Source organism: Prorops nasuta, unplaced genomic scaffold, assembly GCF_024137725.1.
Source record: "Prorops nasuta isolate Cenicafe-Biocafe unplaced genomic scaffold, Cenicafe_Pnas_1.2 PNAS00003, whole genome shotgun sequence".
Taxonomy (NCBI): Eukaryota; Metazoa; Arthropoda; class Insecta; order Hymenoptera; family Bethylidae; genus Prorops; species Prorops nasuta.
The window spans coordinates 8,852,805-8,876,451 of NW_027116800.1; the positions used below are offsets into that span (position 1 = coordinate 8,852,805).

The following is a 23,647-nucleotide window of genomic DNA, read 5'->3' on the forward strand; positions in this document are numbered from 1 at the left end:
ATTTATTTACAGGTTCATCGTTTCTCAAACTACTCTCAGTTTAACGTTCGCTTCCATTTTATCGATCGACAAGTCAATTTATCATCAATGTGCCAAGTTTTATTCGCTTCGCCAATGAAGTTTGTAAAAATTATACGTCAAATTTGACGCTCTTTGTTATTGGTAATGCTACGACGTAATACTCGATTGTTTCCTATTCAAAAATCCATGGATAGAACTATAAGCGAATGCAAAGTTTCCAATATAAATATTGAACTCGATTTAACTGCAACTACACAAACTTCACCGAAGTAATCTTTGACAAATCAGGCCCTGTTTTTCTTTCCGCACTCACTTTTTAGTTTTTCTTGAATTTACATCACGATTGTTTATGAAAAGCTTCATTCAATTTTGCGACATAAAACTCTCTAATTAATTCTAATCAAGGCTTCGCATTACTCGTGCAAACGAGGAAAAGTTATTCCAACATCTTAACATTTAACGTACAGGAATTTTTCCTAATGATTGGCAAAGTCCAATGGAGTATAGAAATGCATCGAAGCTTTTTGTTCTTCTCCTAAGAAACAAAAAGATCTACTTGAACGCGAAGAATTCCATTTCAAGCGAATGAAAATCTCTGCTTCCTCTTATTCCTGCCAATGCTCCAACTAATTCATCTCAAATCTTTGGTCGAATATTGATAAATATTAAAATCAAATTACATTAAAAATATTCTAGATCAGAATTTCATAAGATTTTATCTATTTTTAGTTAATTATTTTTAGGTCGAATGTTGCCGTAATTGTTTTTACACTTCACACCAAATTTTTCAGACAAAAGAGTGAAACAAATTATTATAAAACACAAAATTCCAATATATATTAAACCTTTGTAATTTAAATAGCTAACAAGGTCCACTTGAATGGAGAATTCCGTTCAAAATCAATCATCCAAACGGATGAAAATTTGTGCTCTCTTTTGCTCGTGGCAATACTCAAATTAATTCCTCTCAAATCTTTACTCGATTATTAATCAATATAATTACTACCGTAAAATTAAAATAAAAAATTATAGATCAGAGATGTCAAACTTTATCGTAAAGCTTTGTTTATTTTTCCAAACTATTAGCATGGGAATGTAACACCACGTCTCTTTCTCCTATACACTTTGCACTAAATTGTTCGAACTTTTACAATGAGCTTGTAATCTAAATAGTCACAGACAAGCCATACTGAATTGAATCCATTATGCATCGTGAAGTATTTTTAATCCCACATAGATTAGGACCGAATTTAATTATCTAATAATTCTATTTATAGTTGAGTTAATGTGTCTCTTGTCCTCCATTACCATTGATAGTAATTCGAACAACTTTTTCTCCTTATCCCTCCTAAAGTAAATCAGCAAATCTGAATAACTACCTGAATTTATTAAAGATTTCGACCTGTTTGTAAACACCACGTAAAAAATCTAAAATATTTCTATACAATCTTTCTTGCTAGCTAACGTGGTGTTGCTTTAAGATCAGAGACAAAGTGGAGAGTAAAATTCAAAGAGTAGAAAAAGGTACCTGGATCTGAGGTTTTCGTTCATTCACCAATAGTACAATTTGTGGTCGCTCTTCTGGAATCAAATCATTTCCGTTGTACGTTGCATAAGACATCGGCACTGCATGTGTAAACGCGATGAATATTCTAGTGGCCAATATTGCTAATATCAACCTTTTCATTGAACTGGGGGAGTTCATCTAAAAATGAAAGGAAACATTGCATTAGTAAGAAATTTGATAAACCATCGACAAGACGGTGGAAATGTGTAAAAAAAGAGAAGAGAAGAGAAAATAAAAAAGTTAGAGAGCGTTATACTTTCTTAGTTTTACGATTAAATAGTGTCATCAGATTTGAAAGAGCTCGTGTGAAAAAAAGAAAGATGTAGAAAGACGAGGAAAAACGTTGAGCCAGAGGCGGAAATGATTTTTCTTTGGGAAAAAATGTGAGGCGAGGTTGTCTCGATGCAATCGTCTCGTTTACTGACCTTTTGCTGCTGATGCTTGTTGGAGAATTGCCTAATTTTACGTGAAATAAATAAATATATATGTACATATATATATACATATATATCGACTATCGCAACAAGTGAACGCGACCAAGTGGCGCCGAAGTGAATGAACGCTGCATCGCGCGAGATTAACTGATATATTACAGAGCGAGTACATCACACGAGGCGACCTTGCATGTTTTCCAATATCTTCCATCTGAGAAACTTAAGTGTATAGACAGTGGTGAGATAATCGCGCCAATCAGGTCCCCAGTCGTTTCCTTGTAGATAACAATCTGAGGAAATAGATTCTCCCGTCGATCCAGATTTTTACCGCTGAATATCTGAATATAATCCAATCATTTTACTTGCGTCAAAAGCGCTTTGCATAATAATGCGCAATTGCACCTATATCATTACGAATATACAGACTTATGTATATGTATATGTATATGTATATATAACGTAATAAATAAGTTCATTATCATCGGAAATATTTGGCAAGTGGTTAAATTGGCGCTCGGAGAGATCTCTGGCTCTTCGCTATAATGGATTTCAAAGTTTCCACGGTGAACTTCTCTCTATAGTTTTCTTCGCAGTAGAAGAGATCGAGGGGCGAGAGGCTAATTCAGCTCCAAAGGTCAATATTGAAGAATCCAGTGTTTCGAAATCTAGTTGCAATTAATTTGTGATATGGCGAATTATAAATGACCAGAGGGCGGCAACGCCAAATTTCCTTTTTCACGATCGGTTCCCTCAAGGTCGCGATGACCTTGAACATAAATTAACGGACTCTCGAACATGAGGGTACCTGTATATAGGTAAGAGCAAATGTTACGCCTGATATAAATTTAAGATATTTTCCAAGGAAGCCTGCGTGGAGCTTCTCTAGGTCATGCTGACCTTGAAAATGTTGCACCTATTCAGAAAATCAAATATAATGCGTGTGTATAAGCATTTTATACAATATTCGATCATAACCGAACGCATGTAAATTGACTGGTAGAATGGCTGTCATGGATATTTAGCGAGCCTATCCATCCCCATCCAAGGTATTACAGACACTCGAATACACAATCTTCCTGGATACGAACCAAGGTACTCCCTCCACTTTGACTTAATTTTTTTTCATCCATCATCGTGATCCATGATACCAGACTACTCTCGTGGCAACCTTCAGGTTTTTTCGATTCACGAGAAAATCGAATAAAATGAGAACACCTTTACCTACGATATTCCAGGCCTCTTTTTAATATTCTTGAAAGCCCTTCTTTGAAGCTTGAAGGACGTGACAATTTCGTCATTGGGGAGGAGAGATTGGCCACAATTACTGCGGTTACCAGATAAAAGTTCGATCAATGAGTAAACATTTCACGTGACTGTTGAGAAATCAAAGCACAGATTGCTCTTGTAACAACCTTCGCAATTTTATGATCCACTAGAAAATTTAATAAAATCAGAGCATCTTCTTTACTTCCACCACCAATCTTTCAATGCTTCTTTTTAATAAGCCTTTTGAAAGCCTTACTTTATCACACTCATGCAGATATGTACCAACGGAGATGTTCGGCTAGCTCAGAATATACCCCCGGAGTAAACGTGTTAAATTTTCAACGGCACCATAATCTCGTCATTCTCGAAAAAAGATTCACAACAATTACCAGTTCCTAGATAACAATCCAATGAAAGAGTAAATATTCCGTGCGATGTGTAGCGTTAAACAGGTCGGTTATCGTACTCACTCGTCAATACACATCCTCCCCGATCGCAACAAGAATAATTCACGCCTGCATGTGGCATCCTGACGTTCCCGCTTCTCGCGATATTCAATACGACGTAATATCTTTTCATCGCCGAGCTTTCCGATTGGAAATTCGCGACGTCACGTCCGAGTGTTGCAACTTTATGCTTGTTTGTTGAGCAAAATTGTTGGATAGGCGTGATAAATATGGAAAGGAATATAATGTTTTTTTTCGCAAATCAAAACAATTGAGGAGCCTTGAAGTAGAACCGAAAAAATCCATTTTTATGATAACGTATATCACTAGTAGTTCTTATCGATGAATCTGTTCAAGCACATCATAATAAACCGACATGAGCAATTTTTCGTAAAAGTGAATAATTAAATTGGATTTGTTCAATTTTGATAAAAACTTTTTGATTTATATGCTTTTATTTTAATAAATCAACCAATGGGTAACAATGTTGCGTGGTTTCATAAAAATGATTTTTTTGACTTTTTTTTCAAAGCTTCTGTGAGTTGGCCCTTTTTCGATAACCATAGAAGGGCTGCGAATGTTTGTTTGAATATTTGTGCAGAGTTTTTGGAGGAGCGAGAGAGACACAGTTGAAAGTTCAAAAGCGTTTACATAGAGAATTTGATAGACAAGAGGTACGGAGAAAATGTTGCAATAGGAAAGTAAATATCGCAGTACGCCACTCTGGTAAATATACGAGAGCATTGAATGTGCGAAAAAACCTTGGGTGGTTCTGTGCCCAACAAAATCAACGGTACACGACCAATGACATTTTGTGCGTAGGACGAGTGAACGATTTACAGCTTTTAGCCGTATTGGGTTAGCTGCTTCATCATCGCACTACTATTATTACCATCTGTTTTTGCCCCTAACCACGAGCTGGAAAGTAATTCTCATATAAAGCGTCAATGATGTCATTAATCAAGCAAGAGCGAATGAATGAAACTTCAACGTGTATGCTTCTTTTTTAACGCTAGTTCTCTTCAACAATAGTATATATACCGATGAAAGGTGTACTACGATCCTTAGGGTTAGGATCGTGGCACATATACCAAACACACATATAAACAATAGGTCAATTTATAACGCAATAAAACAAAAAACTGTTTTTGTTAGGATTTTTACACCAAACTAATTTGTGAAATAGCCCTAGGGACTTTGTAGTTTGTACTCTAAAAACTTTATTTATGAGTAAGGATGAAGTTAGTTGATGAGAATCAGTTTTGAATTAATGGCGGCTCGGTGGAGGCCTTTAAGTGGTAATTGGTAAAAAACGAAACGAAAGGAGTACATAGAATAAATTGCCCTATAAAATGTACTCTTGAAAAATACAAAAAATTACCATTCTGCACGTACTATACGCGGGAACATAAAAAACTTTAGGAAAACTTGTCAACAATAAAAGCATTTTTACTGCACCGCTTACTAAATTTTCTGAGCTTTAATAGTACATTTTACAAAGTTATATATTAACTATACGCGGACCTTTATTAATTATTATTTAACTGAATAAAATTTCTGAAATTTCATTTCATCCTCTGATTACCCTGTCCAGTACGGTAAATTTTACACGAAATTTCTTTCTCTGTGCAGAAGAAGTTGATAAAATTCGTTGGTTAAAGGTGGCAAATTTTTTGCTAGGGATGCAAAATCTTTTTGGTGGACATATGTCATATTCCCTTCAACTCTCTCTCTTTCTCTCTCTTTGTTTCCTTTTCTTCGTTAACCAGTGAGTTCATTAACACCATGGGCTAATTTGTACCCTGGCAAATTAGGAGCGTCTCTCCTGGTTTTAATTATCATCACGTCGTCGTTTACTGCACGTTGGTCAGTCCTAGTTTTCGCCCTACTCGTGCTTCCCATTCTAAAAGTCAGAAGAAATCCCAGAAATGCCTGCCGATCCTGAAGTTCGGATTTTAATCAATTATCGTGAATTACGAGCCTATATTGCCGAATGTTTTTCATTCGGTTGTATATAGTACATTTCGGGTAATTATCGAGGACGTAATCGCGAGATAGCTTGAGGGCTGCACTCGTCGAAGTAAGTAAAAAGTAATTAATAGCAGATTGCCTTTTCTCTCTCTCTCCTAGTCTCTATATATATCGCACTCACTCGCATTTTCGTTATTTTACCAACAATAGTCTCGCCTAACGAGTTTTTCTAACAAATTCCCTGCACGAGCCGCTGCTTATTGCTTTTTTTTTCTTTAGGGAATTCCAAAACTAGGTGTTGCGGTGCTTAACCAGGTCAAAAATGACAAAGGAAAATTACTTTGAATACGTATATCGACGTGGTTTAGCGTTAAATAGTAAATCTAATCATATATATATATATATATATAATAATGGTAGCAGTAGATGTATTCCAAAAATGATCTGGAGATTTTTTGATTGCCAGGACTTTATTTTCTTTGTTTTCCAAATTCTTATATCTTTCACGATAACAAAGGTTACTGAGTCCCAATTAGAAAGTTTCTTGTTTCTTTTCCTTTAAACATCTCCTTTTTTATATTTTTTAATTTCGTGACCAATAAAGTTTAAAATCCTTAAAATGTTCGAATTAGAAACAATAGTTTTCTTCGAGATGAAGATAGTTCTTTATTTAACATTTGTATCCAGTGTTAATATTCTCTCCAAACAATAGAGAATCTTGGTGACATTATAAACTAACCCAAATTCCAAAATCAAACACAGATTGTTGGAATTATCTGTGACTGATGTGGTAAATGCTTCGAGATTAATCGGTTCTAATCGCGTTGGTATACGTCTTACGTTGTGCAAACCGCACTATACATTTCGCGAGTAATGAAATAACCCTATTGAGCGATCTTCCATTAATCTTGTAAGCTAGAAAAAGCATGACATTTCAATAGCAATATCAACAAAATCAAATAAATTAAATACCAATTATCTTAATATCGCTTTTCGTTATGAAAATTTTTCTCTGTTGCGTTAAAATAATTAAAATTATTGTTTTAAATTAATGAACTTTTGTAATACATAGGTGAGTCGTAGGAATTTTCTGTTCTAAATTCAAATTGTGATAATTTTACTGTATATTTTGGAAAGATTCGTTATACGAATGATTTAGGCGTAGGAGTGAATTAGAGCATCCATCTTGGGTTGACGCAAATTATCGTCGAACAACAAGTTGGGCCGGTGGCAATTACACTTAGTTTACGTAGAGCTTGAATTAGAATGCAATTTGGGTGTGTACGATAAAAAACATCGAATACAGAAAAGTAAAGCGAGCCTCGTTGATTTAATTTGTAACGGCGAAAAAACCATCGATATTTAATACAATTCGTTATAAAACAACCGATAAATTTTTACCAGTGAGCACGATGGAGTAAGCACGACGCGATATTGAAATAATTCGTTTTCTATGTTAATCAACCGCCTCCGCAGCAAGCTCGACTAATTTTTAACCGCGTCGAGCCATCCCCAATCCTTTTCAAGAGTCTCCTTAATGGATTATGAAAATCAACTTCGAGATATTATTTTACATGTCATTATTCACGAACGTCGCTCGACGCGATAATCTTTTAGGGCTCTGCGCTCGAATATATCCTCTTTCAAAGCGAGCCATGAATATTCATGTCTGGCCAAAATTGATAAACGCATTTCACTCACTGGAGCAAAAGTCGCAACAAGATCCTCCTACGATTTCTTTCAAACAACTGCGGAAGCCTTAAAAAATTGAAGTGTCAGTTGTGGAAAATAATATTGTAAATGAAAAATTGGAAAACCTGAGCAGAAGCATGGTTTATAAAAATCGTTTAACGTTTAGGATCAATTGGGAAAGTTATGGATACGTTGGAAGAAAAATATGACGTTTATGGTATACATATTATACTAAAAAAAAAAGCATTTAATTTAAATAAATCTTTGTTTGAAATAGTACCGATAAAATATTTTGTTTATATTAATAAAATTCGTATACGTGTGTGTGTAATCAAATAGATTAAATTTGATTTGATTCAATTTTTTAATTAAAACCACTTTCTTAAGTGATCGGCAAATATTATATAACAAAACTTTACTCGAATTAATTAAATGATTTGTTTTCTCAATGCAAATGCAGGTAATGGTAGTTTTTTTTTTGTTTTTGCTCAAGAGAGAAACAGTTAACTGACCCATATACCTAATTAGGTATGCTACATCGATCTTCCAAAGACAAGCTTTAAGGTTAGATCTCAGTCTCACTGGTTTGAATGTTGAAATGAGATGAAAGGTATTAGTGGTTTATGAAACGGGGTTGTTGAAGGCAGTTGGAGGGTCGCCCAAATCGGAAATCTATTGAACTGGATAGGAGAGCAAACAGGAAGGACTAATCTCCCACGCTCGATTCCTGATAATACCTTTCGCGCTGGCCTTGGTCTGACTCTAACTGCAGGAGCGACTGTCGAATCCCAAATATCAGATTACAGACTGCCAGCAGTGTTGATTACAGCGTAATGTCTTTGAACTCTGCGAGCAGAAAGTGGCTATAAAAAGAAGGACGACAGGCAAAAATAGCCTGATTACAGCCGAGCTATGGAAAAAGAATCGCTGAAGAATAAACAAATGAATAAGAATATTCATTGATTGTTCCACTTATCTTATCTCGTGAGAGAGTTTGCGTAACGTTGGAATTTTTACTCTTACGCACACACACACAATCGCTCTGCTGGGAAAACATTTACTTTTTGCAAAAAGTGCTCGAGATTTCATCGTTAAACATAAAGCCTCTGTGACGTTCTTCCGGCTTATCGACATTTTTTATAAAATCTTATTACAATTTATGATTACGTAAGGCGATTGGCTGTTGTTGGAATCCATGAAAAATTGCAGCTCGGAGTAAGACGATGAGAAAATTAAACTTCTCATTTCTGTTTTTGTATTCACTGAAAAACTTTTCTCCAAGAAAATCTGACTGTTAATTTCATTTATTATGTACCCACCGTATGCGTGTGAGTAATATAACTCACACTCATCGAACTTTATATACGCTTGGATTGCATATTTGCATTTGCAATTTACCAACCAAAGCTGCTGCAATATGCATCGTAACAAGCTTGACACAAATTTCTTTGAATATATTTTTTCTGGTCTATTCCTCTAACTCTCCACCCGATCCCCTCCCCCTCCCCCTCCCCTCACTCACCCTCTCTATCCCTCTCTCTTTTCTTCTTCTGTATCCGAGCAACAAGTACCGCCAGGTATAATTTCCTCGCCGGGGAAAATTGAGTTTGTTATCCTGTACTCTCCGTTCTGCTTTTAAGATAGGATCTCAGTCTAGTTATGCCATAATTTATACATGCCCCTCATTTAAAGCCATTTAAAGATTGCAATTAGAAGAAGAGCTAAAAGTGCTCCCGGAGAGAATCAAGTATTAAATTAAACACATTTGTTGGAATTATACCTAGCTTGTAGGAATAATTTTAAGCTTGAAAATATCGATAGCGACCGATAAATATTTATATTACGATTACAAAGTGTTGCACATTTAATATGCTCATAATGGATATTTAATTACAATGACGTAGGTCATTTGTCATCATGTGCATATCATAGAGTCGTTTGAGCGAATATTGCAAGTGAAGAGAATTAGTCATTGATTGTAAGAAAGCGCGAAGATTGAATTTCAGGAGAAAATGTTTTCCAATTATTTGCCTTTGTACGTTTAGAGTAAGAGACGAGAGTGATTAGTGTTCTCGCGTAAAAGGAGTGATAAAACCATGATTGTAGTCAGACACCACTAGTGTCTGCCGGTGTTCGAGGCTTACCTACTTGACCGAACTTCACAAGTAGCTTCAATCTAGCATTTGCAAATTGTTCATGATGTTTCTTTTCTTGCTCAAATTTCCAAAGTCGATCCTGATACATTGCCATCTGTGGCAAAATTATCCCATCTTTTTACGATACAAACAATTCTCAAATAAATTCCAATGAGAATCACAATTTGTTAATTGTCAAGCCACAAATAGCAAAGACAATAAAAATCTAACCAATCGCCAAAGTCTTGTCCGCTACTATCTTATAATTGCTCAGATTAAATTCAAATTATTCAGAATATAACTTTCGTAAACGCGTGTTAATTACATTTTAACCTTGCACGTCCACACAAATTTCAATCCTATATAATGTTCACACAGGTTCGAGTGTATATACTACAAATATTAATAAATTCCTAAAGTATTGAAAAATTAATTAGTTACAGCGGAAGATGAAGCCTTTGAAAGTCTCCGTGTTAAATAGTAGTCCATCAACTTTTTTTGCTTATCCGTAAATTTCGAAGCTCTTCGATCCACGATGCACCTTTTAACTGCTTTTCACTAGCACGCAATTAAGGGTTGCGGAATTCGTAGGAAGGAGTTGAAAATTGACCAAATATAAAATATTTGGTTGAAAATCAATGAAAAATATGTGGAATATCACAAAACCGCATTGCATATTTTAGCACAATCATAAAATAAATTCTTAATATCGATGCTGAATATCCATTATGCAGGGTATAGATTAAAAATGTAATTAACGACATTTTAATCGTGCGCAATTAGTAGGTGCAAAAAAGGAATGAGATATACGAGGATTCCCGTTGGATTTTTGTCGTAGGTGTACGTTCGAAGATTTTTAATCAGAATTCTCCTGGGATTTAATTCTCGGACTTGGGTTAATCGACGAATTAAATTGCAATTCGCCCAAAGGAGCTTATTTGCGCGGCAATAGGGATTCTGTCTCTGTCTTTGTTTGACTAATCACTGACTTTTTCGTCATCTCAAGCGTTCATCTCCAATTTCTCTCAACCGGATCGGGGGGCTAGAAAATGAGAAAGAGATACAAGTAAAAAGAAAATGAGTGTACCTCTTTAACCTTCCTTAGTACGTAAATGTACTCTCCAGTCCAATGGCTATTAACTCAAAGGAGCTCAACGATTTTGGTAAACAGATCTGATAATTCGTTTCTCTCTGATAGCGAATGATTTGCGACGGAGGTATACGCTGTATATAAATAGTGATTAGTAGGAATTCTTTGACCGGTCGTAGCAGAAACAGTCAAGTAAATCCAGAGTGGAGCGGTTCATTTAGCCAATGTTGGTTAACGAGTGGGAATTGAGAGGAAAATGAATCTGATAAGACAGTAAAAGATCACAAATATCTCATAATCATGCGGTCGCTAAAGAAGTATGAGATTTCTGCAGATTGTCAAGCAAATACACTTTGAATAATCCCCGTGATAAGGCAAATAAACCTATTTCTCTCTGGACTATTCTTGGTGCTCGTGTTCCTTTATACTCCTCCAGTCATAAATTACTTTGTTTTCCAAGGCAAAGTAAATATTATAGCAGTCTCCTTGACAATTCATCGGACTCTCCATAGCTTATCCTCAGTATTCTTCGTGGCCCATAACCACATACAGTTCATATCATATATATTTTGGTCCAAAGATGGTATATATATATAGGACTTGGGTTATTTGGCTATAGCACTTTCAACTAACATGTACGTTTAATGAAATTTTAATGCGCTAATTTTCTACCCTTTTAGTTTATTAGTCTTCACTGTTCATTATACGTAACATTTTCTCTTGACTAATCTCGCTTACTACTTTTAATATTACACGAAATATTAAATTCTGAGTGCCACAATGAAATAACACGAAGTCAGCTCTTGTATGATTCTGTTAGAAAAAAGCCCTGTGTGAGGATCCTTATAACGAATCTCTCTCTCTTTGGTATTCCGATTCATCAACTTCAGTTACTGCAGCGAGGGAACCGCTCTTTCAGTCTCGAATTTATCGATACATATTATACGGATGCAAAAACGATTTATCGTTGGAATTGCAACGAGACTATTTCACTTTAGCAGGGAATGATACTCGTCCAATGCTGTAAAAAGTCTTTATGGCGAGACTCGTAATTTTCGGAAGATTGACGCTACACATTCATAATCGTTATATTAAAAAGAGTGGAGAACTTTTTTCTAATTTTTTTCATTTTTTTTTTCAGCTGGGAGCAGTCATCCTTAATGCCTTCGACACGGATGAGCTTAAAATGAATTTATGCTTCAATGGGGATTAAAGAGGGGAAAAAACTGAACACGATAAAACCGTACGAGACAATAAAATAGTTGATGCGTACCAGCTCTTCGCACGGTCACGTATTTATGTACGTTTGCAATTATTCCCAATGAATATTATCAATAATGGTTTCTCGGTGTTTTATTCAGAAGTGCTTGCTGGACTAGGATACTAAACCAGAGTGAAATATTGAAAACTTTTCGTTCGCCAGTTTGAAAATTTAAAGATTGCGTGCCGTGTATTCTACTTTTAATTAATTTTTCACTCAGAGTCCCCTTCTTTCGATAGCTCTATATATAAGAAAGAAATAATTATAACACATGAAACAATTATTTATAGGAAATTCGGATATTGAAATTGGTTTCTTAGTATGACTGCGGGTTTAGTAATTAAAACGTTATATTGTTTGCACATTTACTTTAATCAATTAAAAATGAATCATTCTTTGCTGACTTGAGGATGTTGAGCGTTTTTCAAAAATGTCTGAATAATAATAATAATAAAGTATAGTGAAGGTGTGGTAAAACCCCAATATACCTACTATTATTACTTACAGATTTTAAATCAAGCTTTAGGATATATTTTCACTTAGAAGAAATTCAGCGTTTTCCTTACGCTCGGTGCTCCTTGTCGAGAGCGAGGAGTTATAAATCTTTGTGGTAATTTATATATACATTTGCTTCGTAAGGGAAAAGTATATGTAAATTACAGTAATGTACTCGCGCGAATTTACCTAACAACTCGATTAGATTTCGAATAAACCAAATCAACTTTTCAATTCAATCACCGAAAGCTTATAGTATTTAATTTCAGTGGTAGAGCTTCGAATCTATCTCACGAATCAATTTTTGCTGTATTGTAGAATTTCACTTGACTGGAGTTCGGATAAACTAATCTAAATCACATAAACTACAATCAGGAAAAACGTATTGAATTTTAATGTTATATATCTGGTACAAATACTCTACGAAACTAGTTGAAATATCAGGTCAACAATGAAAGGGCGAATAAATCTTTATGGTGTATAAAATAGAAGAAAAACAGAAGAGATGTTTACTGGTACGTGATTGTATTTATATTTACGGATTTCAATGAGATTGTGGAGAGTGTAAACTTTGAAATCAGATTACATGGAAGTGTTGTGGTATGCGTTTCATCCTAGTTTTAATGCTCGGTGATGACAAGCCTTTGATAAAGCAGAAGGGAGGGAGCAGGATATTTTGGTATGTAAAAGGTAAACCAAAAAAAAAAAAAAAAAAAATAAAGAAGAATAATAATAGGGAAAACTCGACTGAAGCTTGTTTCTATAAATTATTTTAAGAGAGTTGAGTTACAGCGAGGGCTGGAATCGGTGAAATTTGTTTAGACCCCATTCTTGACGAAAGATTTTATATATATATATATATATACAAGTGGATTATGATTATTCATCTCAGATGAAAATTTGCGCTGTAGGTTTCTATTTATAGCGTGTTTCGGATTGCGTAACGTTACTCTTGACAATAAAAAAAAATAGGATCGTTGAATGGCTTAATGTAGCACGCTCTTTTCGCATCTATCAGAAAAATGACAAGCTTATTCAAATAAAGTGGGGACGTCTCCTCGGAAACTTGTTGAATCGGGTTATATCCAGCGTTGCTCCGTTTGCCACCCAATGTTCTATACGAGCGCGTATATGTATATATGTATATATATATACTCATTTATAAGTATCATTTTGATTAGAAGTGAGCTTTTACGACGTTTACCCCTGTCATCGTTCTTTAACGAAGACTTAATGAAAATTGACGAAACACGAGTACAAATAATGCAATGTCATCGCTCATTTGTCATAATAGTATCATTTCCAACTCATTCTATTAAAATAAATTTATTTTAATCAGTAGGAATGGATATAAATGATATATTTAGTATTTTTTTATCAAGCAGTTCTTTTATTTTTATGTAACGAGTGTTTGTTCGAATTTCTTATGAAAAGTCTGTCACGTATAAAAATTTCGATTCGCATTCTCTTTTCACAATGAGAGAAGTAAATATAGAAGTTAAACGATAACGCGATTGAATAATTTTTCAAGATTGTTCGTTCAAGGAAATGTTTATTCACAGGATCGTTGAGCAATCAACAGGTTTAATTTTAGAGAAGTCTTTTATGGAGAGTTGGTTCTTACTATAGTTCTCTCGGCACGTGACTGAATTTCATTTAGCAGTGAACAATTCCTCCTTTTCACTGCCATTCCTGATGGGACTACGACACATTAAACAGATTTCTCATCTTTCCACTCCCATTCTTTTTTTCCGTGCCTCGTCTTGCTGAATTTCGACATTTCGTTGCTTTCTGTATTAATTTGATTGTTATTTGTCCATTATTATTATGGAAGAATCCATATATCACGATCAAATAAGGTCAAAATTGATTTTATAATTAGCAAGGTAAGATTAAATGGTCAATAGCAGTCGACTTTAAAATTATTCGAATCGATCAACCTATCGTAGTTATGACGTTTATATGAAATTAATTGGATTTGCTTAATTTGCTTTAATTTCCCCTACAGTATAAGCTTTTATTCAGACGTATAATCTGCCATTTCTTCTTGATGAAAAACCGTAGGAAAACTTTGATTTATTTTTGACGCAAGAACCACTAACGAAAAGTTATGCTCTCAGAAAATTTAAGAACCAAATAATATCCGATTAATGTTTATTGCATAGCAAATCGTATTACGAGTTACATTTCTATTATTCGCATTTTTTCTTAATACTCTATTTCTCTATCATTAATATTTATTATCGAATGAACATGTTGTAAACTTTTGTACGATGTAAATACGGACAGTTTGCCAAAGCATCCAATTTGTCTAATTATTATCAGCACAACTTTTTCATCCAGTCAAAAGTAACAGATTTTAAATGTAAATTGCAGGACTTATGACTGTTGGCCGAAGAAGGAACTGCATAGGGGCAAGAGAAAGGCATTTGGCATTTTGAATGAAAAGAATCAAACGGTCTTATTGACTTTAAAACTTTGCGAAATCGTTCTGGTTAGATGTGTAGGCGGTGCAAGTTAAAGGGAACCGTAACTGTGGATAGAGTGGGGCAGGGGCAAGGGAAGAAGAGGGTAAATGGAAATCCGAGCGTTTGAAGTTTGCCACACAATTGTACAGTGTAAAGCACGAAAAAGCGCAATATTCTAACAATGCAAAACGTTTATGATGAATCGTTCCGAAAAACAGAATTTTTTCACGTGCCCTTCTCAGGGGCGAAATTCATTTTGGCAATCAAGCTATACACTTTGAAATCCCCCAACGAGAAAAACAACCTACGTTTGCCGTGTTCGCGTATTGTTCCACGAAAACATACTCGGGTTTTGCGCGGGGAGATTTTGGAAATTCAGCACTCGCTTAGGAAACTCGACCCTATACCTATGAATCGTTTTCTGCAAAGAATAGAGGATTGGAGACTGCTGCTTTGGCTATTTAATCATGTGAAATTTGAGCACCAAATTGACCAAAAGGTATACCGTTTATAATTGATTTTTAACGGAACCGCGCGAGTACGAATAATTCGTTAAAGAAGGATCAGGCTGAAATGTGCTGCAGGTTTTTCGGTTGATTAACAATTGATTTGCGAGAGACTGGTTGGTTGATGGATGAAGGTTCCCCTTACGTCCTTTGAACTGCGCAAAACAGCGTTTAGGTGAGGCTTACGCGTCAAGTGCTATCAATATTCATGCTAATGCGACAGCAATAAATTTCTCTGCCAATAGTCGATTTATTTGTATAATTGTAACCTGTCCTTAATTTCCGTGACGGTGAATATTACACGAATTTTCTATACCTATAATAAAATATACATATATGTACAGATAGATCGGGTTATCAGAGCTGCGGTAAATTCCCTATAACCTTTGTTTATTTAGCGTGGTTTATTTGCAATAAGCCTTTGATCGCTATGGTTAAAAACTGATAGTATTAACCCTTAGCTATATCACTGGGTGGGAGTAACGTAATACTTTTAGAGAATTTAAACTTTGTAATTTATTTGATTTAATTCTTTGTAAAAGACCTCAGTTGCCTAAAGATAACTTGTGGATCGTTTTCACCTATACTCTTCCCTTTTTCTTATTATCTAACGTATACAATTAAAACAAAAGACTTTAGAACTGATGCATTGCGTCAATAGATATATTCAATTGAGAATACTGGGTTAAGCTAACTTATGCGCGCTGTATATAAAATCGTAACTCCAATACAGTACTGTAACTGAGGGTTAATATAAGAATTTTACATTTCTATTGAAATGTAAATTAGGTCGACTTATGAAAATAACTATTTGCCCAGTTTTATACGCTTCGTCCAAGTTCGGGAAAATCTCAAAGTTTGCGAGGATTATAAAGCTCATATACGCACGAGGGCGATACTTTGAAATTCGAGAATTGGATCGACCCTTTTGCTACCGCAAACGGACGGATCTACTTTCATTAAGCATTTTTTAATTATGACAGATAATCAATTTCTCGTAATGCGTAATTACGATTTTTGGAATTTTAAATCATTATAATGTCGTACCGCTGCAGCTTTTATAACCCAATCGAAATATATTAGCTCGAACAGCGTTTGCCTGTCTCGTAAATGCGGATCAGTGAAAGGATTATATAAAAAGTTTTTAGCTTTCGTTTATATTCCAACTGCTCGGATTAATAATATAATTGTCTTATATCTTAATCAGAGGTTCAGTCTGTTCATCATCAGGAGTTATCGAAACTGACGCGTTTAACCTACTCGACGATGAACGTGTTCGTTAAGTGATCTCATTAGCTTAATGAATTTCGCTTGTAACAGTTTTACGCTAGCGATTCATCTGATTTATTCGCTATTTCTTCCTACGTCCAGAACTGTATCGTTATATAGTTTCGCAAGATTAATCCAGTTTGTGCATACACCTGGATCATTTGTCAGAAAGTCTTTGCAAGTACTTGGCTTTAAGATTTATATCTTGGGTCGAATTTGTATACGTTGGTGTAGTTTACATGAATACTTAGCTGCTACATAGTTGATATTTCAGTATTTTAGGTCTAGAGCATTCATAAATTGTCGACAGGCTGCGAAAAGGTTTCCTTTTCCCTTTAGGGTGCTACGTAACTATACAGAATAGGATATTAGCACTCTCTTCTTATCATTGTATAATTAAGCCATTGGATTCTAGCTGACGCCTGTTACATCCTCTCCAACCCCGATTCCCGTCCATTTCACAGGAAAATAAACTTCCAAAATTTCTCACTTTGACATTTTATTCGACCCCATTGAGAATTCATGCCTAATGTAAAACGCTTCAGCTGGATAATTGAAAAATAAATATTATATAAAAATATGAATATTATGAATGTCTCACGTGACTTTTGCAAAATATCTACGCGTTATTCCGCTGTACTACGTGTGTGTCTTCGTGTGTTCCTGTCGCGTGTTTCACTGCTATATTGCAGTCACCTGTGGAGTTTACATACGCAATATCATTTATATATACACACACGCCCACGCTCACATAGATCTGAGAAAATTCCATAGGGAATCCCAGCAGTACTTTTTATTGTGACATACGTGTCATATAAGAGATGGCAATGTTTTCCTGGAGAGTTGATGAAAGATTCTAGTTTGACATTTAAAAAACTTTTAAATTCCTCTCGAAAAAACTTGGCCTACTTTTATATCTATCTAAGTATTATTCCATTCACTCTCTTATTATAATATTTTCTATTTTCTCTCGTACTTCGCATTTTATGGAACATTTCTGAATGAAGTCTTTTCTATCCTATTTTATATATATATATATTTATATATATACTAGAGACATACAAAACCAGTGTGAACTTATTTATAAGTCTAGAAGATTTTTGCGAGGTTATTCGAGACTCGTTTTCGCGGACTAAAAGGATTGGAGAAATTGACAAATTATGTAGAGAATCTTGCAGAGGATCGATAAGAAGATTTTCCAGGAACTTGAATTACTTTTCAGAATAGAATATTCGCGATGGAGTGATCTCGCTATTTGACATTTTTCGAAAGGGGATGATCCAGCCTTGTGTTCTCGTGGTTATTGCAATTTCCCAGCTTCGTTAAGAAGAAAAATGCACGAGAAATATACGTATTGCTCACGCGCTCGTACAAACGGCAATCTTTTCTCGCTCCAATTGAAAAATGCAAAGTTTCGACAAAAAAGAGAGACAATATAATCGCGCGAGAATTCATACGACGAAATAATAGGTGAGGAGGAAATACGTTTCATATACATTATATACTACATATGTATATATATATATATATATATGCACGTAGTAGAAAGTTAAGTTTGATGAAATCGAGAGAATTATAGGAATCGTTTCGTTTTTTCCCGAGTTTCCCCCTTTTCCAGCGCCCTCCTTATACATATCTCGGTTCTTTAGGTGAACTTCCCGACAGTTTCTACTGGAGTGAAGGCAAAAGGAAAGCGATTGCTGGTATTTTCTTTCCGTAGGTATAGGGGTGCGAGAGGGATAAAATTGAGTAATCCGGGGTGCTGCTAACCTCCTTCTCGCACAGTTCTACCTCTCTTATACGTGGTGTCGTGAGGTAACACGTGTTCCGAAGAATTTTCACGGCCGTTATACGTCGAAAATTGTTATTCCATGACCCGCATGAGTCAGTGTGTCACGTATACGTGCACGCACGTCCAACTCACATTGACTAACTCTCTCTTTCTCTTTCTCCCAATCTCCCTCCTTTTATCTCTATTCATTTTCCTCCACCACGACGTACATAATAAATTTTCAACACGCATACAGAAATTAACGCTCGCATTTCACCCGGTAACTATTACCTGGGGCATTACATCAGCCTTTTTCTCTCCGACAAAGCTCGGTTTATACGGGTAGGTACACCAACGATCAAGATGGAAAACAATGCAAGCCAGTACTTTCTTCCTCCTTAAACCTTCTCCTCGACTATTTCAATTAGTTTTACCCACAAATACCACCTATGCTTCTTTATATTTTCTTTATTTTTTCTAAAGCGAAATTTGTCTCGTTTTGTTATGTATATGTATATGGAGTGAGAAACACACACACACACTTAACCCGTCCTAGACATGAAAGTAAAGACGTAAGAAAATACTTGTCTCGTTAACTGTACAAACCTTAAGATTTTGCATGTGGACTTTTTGAAAGTATTTTGTATTTGTATTCAAAGAGATCTTAAGTAAAAAATTTAAATCTCCAGTAGGTATAAAGTTTAATAAATTTTTACGTTACAGCTTTGAGACGATTCCAGTGGTTTACTCGTAAATGTAATAAAGAGCATGTCTCATACTGCAAACATCTGACGCATGGATGCAATTGTAATGAAAAACTACGTTTAATATAAAGATGGTTTTGAGCCAGTCCTCGAACTATGAAAGCCTCTCCCAAGTACTCATTATATCGATAATGCAATTTGTCCTCAAATTATGCCAATTACCTATATTATATATTTTATTTTCAAGTTTCATCAGATTTTCATGGAATATCGTTCAATCTTCTATCGGCTTCTTCCTCTATCGCGATAATCATGTGAATTCACTCTCGAGTATCGTAGCCTTCTTCGCTTTCAATGAATATCGTTGATCTTGCAAGATAAGGAGGGCTGAGAGGGAGCGTTTCGGGAAAAGGATATACCTATACGCTGTCTTACAGGGAACGTTCGGGTTATGTCTTGTGACCGGATATCCGATATACGCCAGCCAAAAGTAGAAAGGAAATCCGCATCGATGCCATTTGTGTTTTCCACTGTAAATATATATCACCCGACAGCGGTATTTCGTTCTCGGCAAATTCCTTCTCTCTGTGTTTCTAAAAATAAAGCACTTTTACCTGGAATTTCCAACATGACCCCCTCTCCCTTTCACCAACTTTAAATTTCACTACCATCAAAAGGTTATTTTTGAAACACGTGTGAAAAACAGATGACGCGTAGATATTTGTAGTATATATATGTGTATATATATATATATATATATATGATTTGTTTCAAATGGTAGAATATAGACGAAAGATACGAGTAGATGTTGCAGCGGACATTGTTAAAATATCACGGAGATGGTCGGGTTTCGGGACACACGAGAACAATCTTTTTCACATTTCGTCGGAAACGACCAATAAAGCTTTATCCTTTTCCCTAACCACATCAAACGGTCACTTTAATTCTCGAATAGATATTAAAGAAAATTTATGCCATCGTCTAACAACTGCAAACTCGTGTAAAAATGCTGTTATATGTGAATATAACGTAATATGCAAAACTGAGCCTTTCGTGGCTCCTCTCAGTAAAATATCAATCGACACTGTGAAGAGAGAAAAAATATGAAATACTGAAAAACCTTTGCAACTTGTCGTTAATATCGAACAACTTTCCGCGATCTTAAATTAGTCGATTAATTGGGTCAATTTGTATCGAAATCATGCCATTCGCGATTTGCAGATATTTTTGTAGGATATTCACGAAGCTTAACCGTGAAAATCTGCTTATTTTTCTCTCCCTATGCTTGTCGTTTTGCCCTTTTACATGGAGCGTAGTGCTTTTCATCAGGAGGCTATTATACCGGAGAAAATTTTGTTTCAAAGAATAATTCGATATTCGCATCGGGTTTCGTGGAAAATCCAGGACGAATAGCTAGATATCGCGCGAGACGAAATTAATCAGTGCGCAAAATCGCGTAACTGCATTCCCCAGATGTATGACTATATGCAACCTTTTCTTATATATGCACGCGTGCTTCTTTTTATTGGCGTAAACGAAAGTATTTATCGAGGTAGGAAATTTTTCCGAGGCAGTTTTCTCGAGGAGTCATCCTCTTCGAGAAAATAAGAAGATTGCATGAAAGGCGCGAGAAAAAGTGCGAGCGAGGATCAGAATATGATTGGGCAAAACGGGATTCTGTCGAAATTCCGAGGAATTTGCCAAGGGTCGCGCCAGATGCCACGAGGGGAGCCACACTTGTCTCGCGTTTGCCTCGCTTCAATAACGAGACACTCGCTTCCCGATTTATCGTCCATTCATGCTCTCCCAGCTATGAAAGCGTATAGTACGTTCAACCGAATAATCAAGCTTATTTCGAACATTATAATCCTATTGATGCATTTACCGATCGATACTCTTCAAACTACTCGACGATCCCGTGTTTTCACGAAATACTACCACTATTTTAACCTCCTTGTACACGCATTTTCTTTAAAATAAGAAAGAAGAAATCACTCGGCTATGAAGAAAATCATAAAGCTTCCTATAATGATAATACGCTGTTCCCACAGCTAAACAAACATTTATTTTTTATGTACACGATGCAAGAGGCGAGAGGAAGTTAAAATAAAGCCAAAAATCTGCGATAAAGTATTTTTGCGAGATTCGATCGTGTCTCGTAAAGAAAATATCGCAGAGGTAAATATATATTTCCCTTGCGGAAATTAAGTTTCTTGGATGGACCGAAGCTTTGAAATGGCGAAAGGAAGTTAAAATGTTATTTCACACTCATCGACAGTGGAAATTGGCAATTCGGACTGATTGTTAATGAAAGAAATTTTTAAGTGGTATATAGCGCAGCGCGCGTTATCTTTTGAAATTGGTCGAGGAGCGTGCGTTAAGAATGAACTCGTGAACTGCGTGAGAAAAAACAGGGAGGGAGAAAAGGCGAGAAGAAGAAATTGCGTAGAAAGAATGAAAGAAGGGGAAAGAGAGATTTGAGCGTGGCGCCTGTGCTAAAGATAACTCCTGGCACGACAATATTCGCATAATTGGTTCTAATTTTAAATCCTGCTATCTTTTATTGTTGCCACATATTTCGCTGAATCTCTGGTGGTTCTTGCGAATTTTGATTGCTCGACTGGCGCGCGATTGGACCAACGATAGTTAAAACTCGACGCTGTGGAGGGGGTGGGGGGGGGGGGGGGGTGAAACTGTGACTGGCAGAATTTGGCTAGTCGATCAGAAACTGGATAATTCATTGGACGTTATCAATCGACGCGAACAATTGGCCTTGATTTGAATGCTACGCGGTATATTAATAGCGTAACCAAATTATTAATCGATTAGTTGGTCGTCAACGATCAACGCACCAGCGCGAGCGCCGCGGACGAGCAAGCACAATATATACACGCGATGCTATAATGTGTATCACATTATTTGTCCGATCCACACACACACACACACATCGACTGGCAGGGCTGAAATATAATCGAGAATCGCGCCATACACAACTTATCCCATCTGTTTCGTAATCCTCGCAATTCTGGTATTCATCATTGAGAGCTTTCCTTTGTTTGAAAATTATATAGAGATTTTTCTTTATTCCCATCACATAAAACTGGCCGAAAGTGTTTTCTGATCTCCAAACACTCTTACTAATGTTTCTATATAAGCCTTTTATAGCTGAAAGCCATAGAATTTCTCGGTAGCAATTTTTCAGATCAACGAGGTCAAATTGTTATAGCATAAGTATTTTTATTATGCTTTTAATAAGAATGCTTAAAACTCTCCAGTTATCGTTCTCTCTTATCCGTATGATTTCTGAAAAATAGAAGAAAAAAAAAGAATTATTTTTAGCACCCTTTTTCTTCGATTTCCTAGTCACGATTCGGCGATAATTGAGAAACTCGGCAGAGATTAATCTCAATTGTTTCGTAATTACTACTTTATTTTGACTTATTGTTCGGATAATCTCCTATACTTTAGGATTATATATATATTTAGTGGTATTTCTTTCCGCCTTATCACGTACAGTTTGTACGTAATACTTTTCCCCATTGGTGCACGTATCAAGGGTGGTTTGTGTACCGCGCGTTCTCGCTCGGGGGTAATTATAATTTTCCTATCAAAGAACAAGAAGTACCGTTGCAAATGGAAAAAGAGATGGGGTATAGAAAACGTGACGCAAACGTAATATATTGCGAGTCTGTCAACTTTTCAGCATCGCCAGTCGCTACGGACAAGCGTTCCTCTCACGCAAATCCAATCGCCGAATCAACACCACTGAGGAAACAACGAAGAACAAAAATTAAGCTTTTCGGATCGATCAAGGAGTTTTCCGGTAAAACCGAAGAATTTTATTTTTATGAGAGTGCGTATCAGTGGCACATAGTAAACGATTGATCTCTTAAAAATACCATATAATGCTTGGAGATTAAAGAAAATATAATAAAGTGTATAATTGTTTAATTTTGCTAAAATTTCGTCAGTATACAGATGTATATATTTAGCCAATTATCTGATAACCGCACACGTACGCTCTTACAAAGTTCTTCATTTTTGTTGAAAACTCAATTATCATAAACATATCAAGATAAGCACCATTCATAATGATACAAACGGAAGTTTCAGAAACTTTGGTATACAACGAATTCCGAGGGTTGGGGTATTAAATAGTCGAAAAGACTGAAATGCGAGAAGTGAGACTATTTTCCGAAGCTACATCAAGTGAACACGAAGAAAAGGCAACGTTTTTCCGATCAATTACCACGGTCATTAGGATTAATTTTATTTGCAACGCTGCCAACGGAAACTGGCGATTTTGCTAGACTGCGATGTAGAACATAAGCTCTGCGAGTGGGAAACAATAACACACAACAGGTGCGATGTTGCGAAACGGTAACCCAGCGAGATTGTAAATTCGCGATATACATGGTTTACACGTCCGCCGTTAAATTTCGCAGGCAAACGAAATAGGAATTGAGACTGCGAATCCCGGACTGATCCGTCCTTTAGTTGACTTATCGACTCCCAGTATTGTCATTCGCGGGAACAAATAACACACTCTCC

At 35.9% G+C, this 23,647-nt stretch overlaps 1 protein-coding gene across 1 annotated transcript in view; it reads right to left on the reverse strand.

Annotated features, from left to right (window-relative positions):
- Dh44 (diuretic hormone 44) overlaps positions 1-23,647 on the reverse strand; it is a 30,192-nt gene that overhangs the window by 3,645 nt on the left and 2,900 nt on the right. Inside the window, exon 2 of the mRNA XM_066747313.1 lies at positions 1,550-1,726. Coding sequence (XP_066603410.1) covers positions 1,550-1,726 — 177 coding nt within the window. The remainder of the gene's footprint in view (positions 1-1,549; positions 1,727-23,647) is intronic.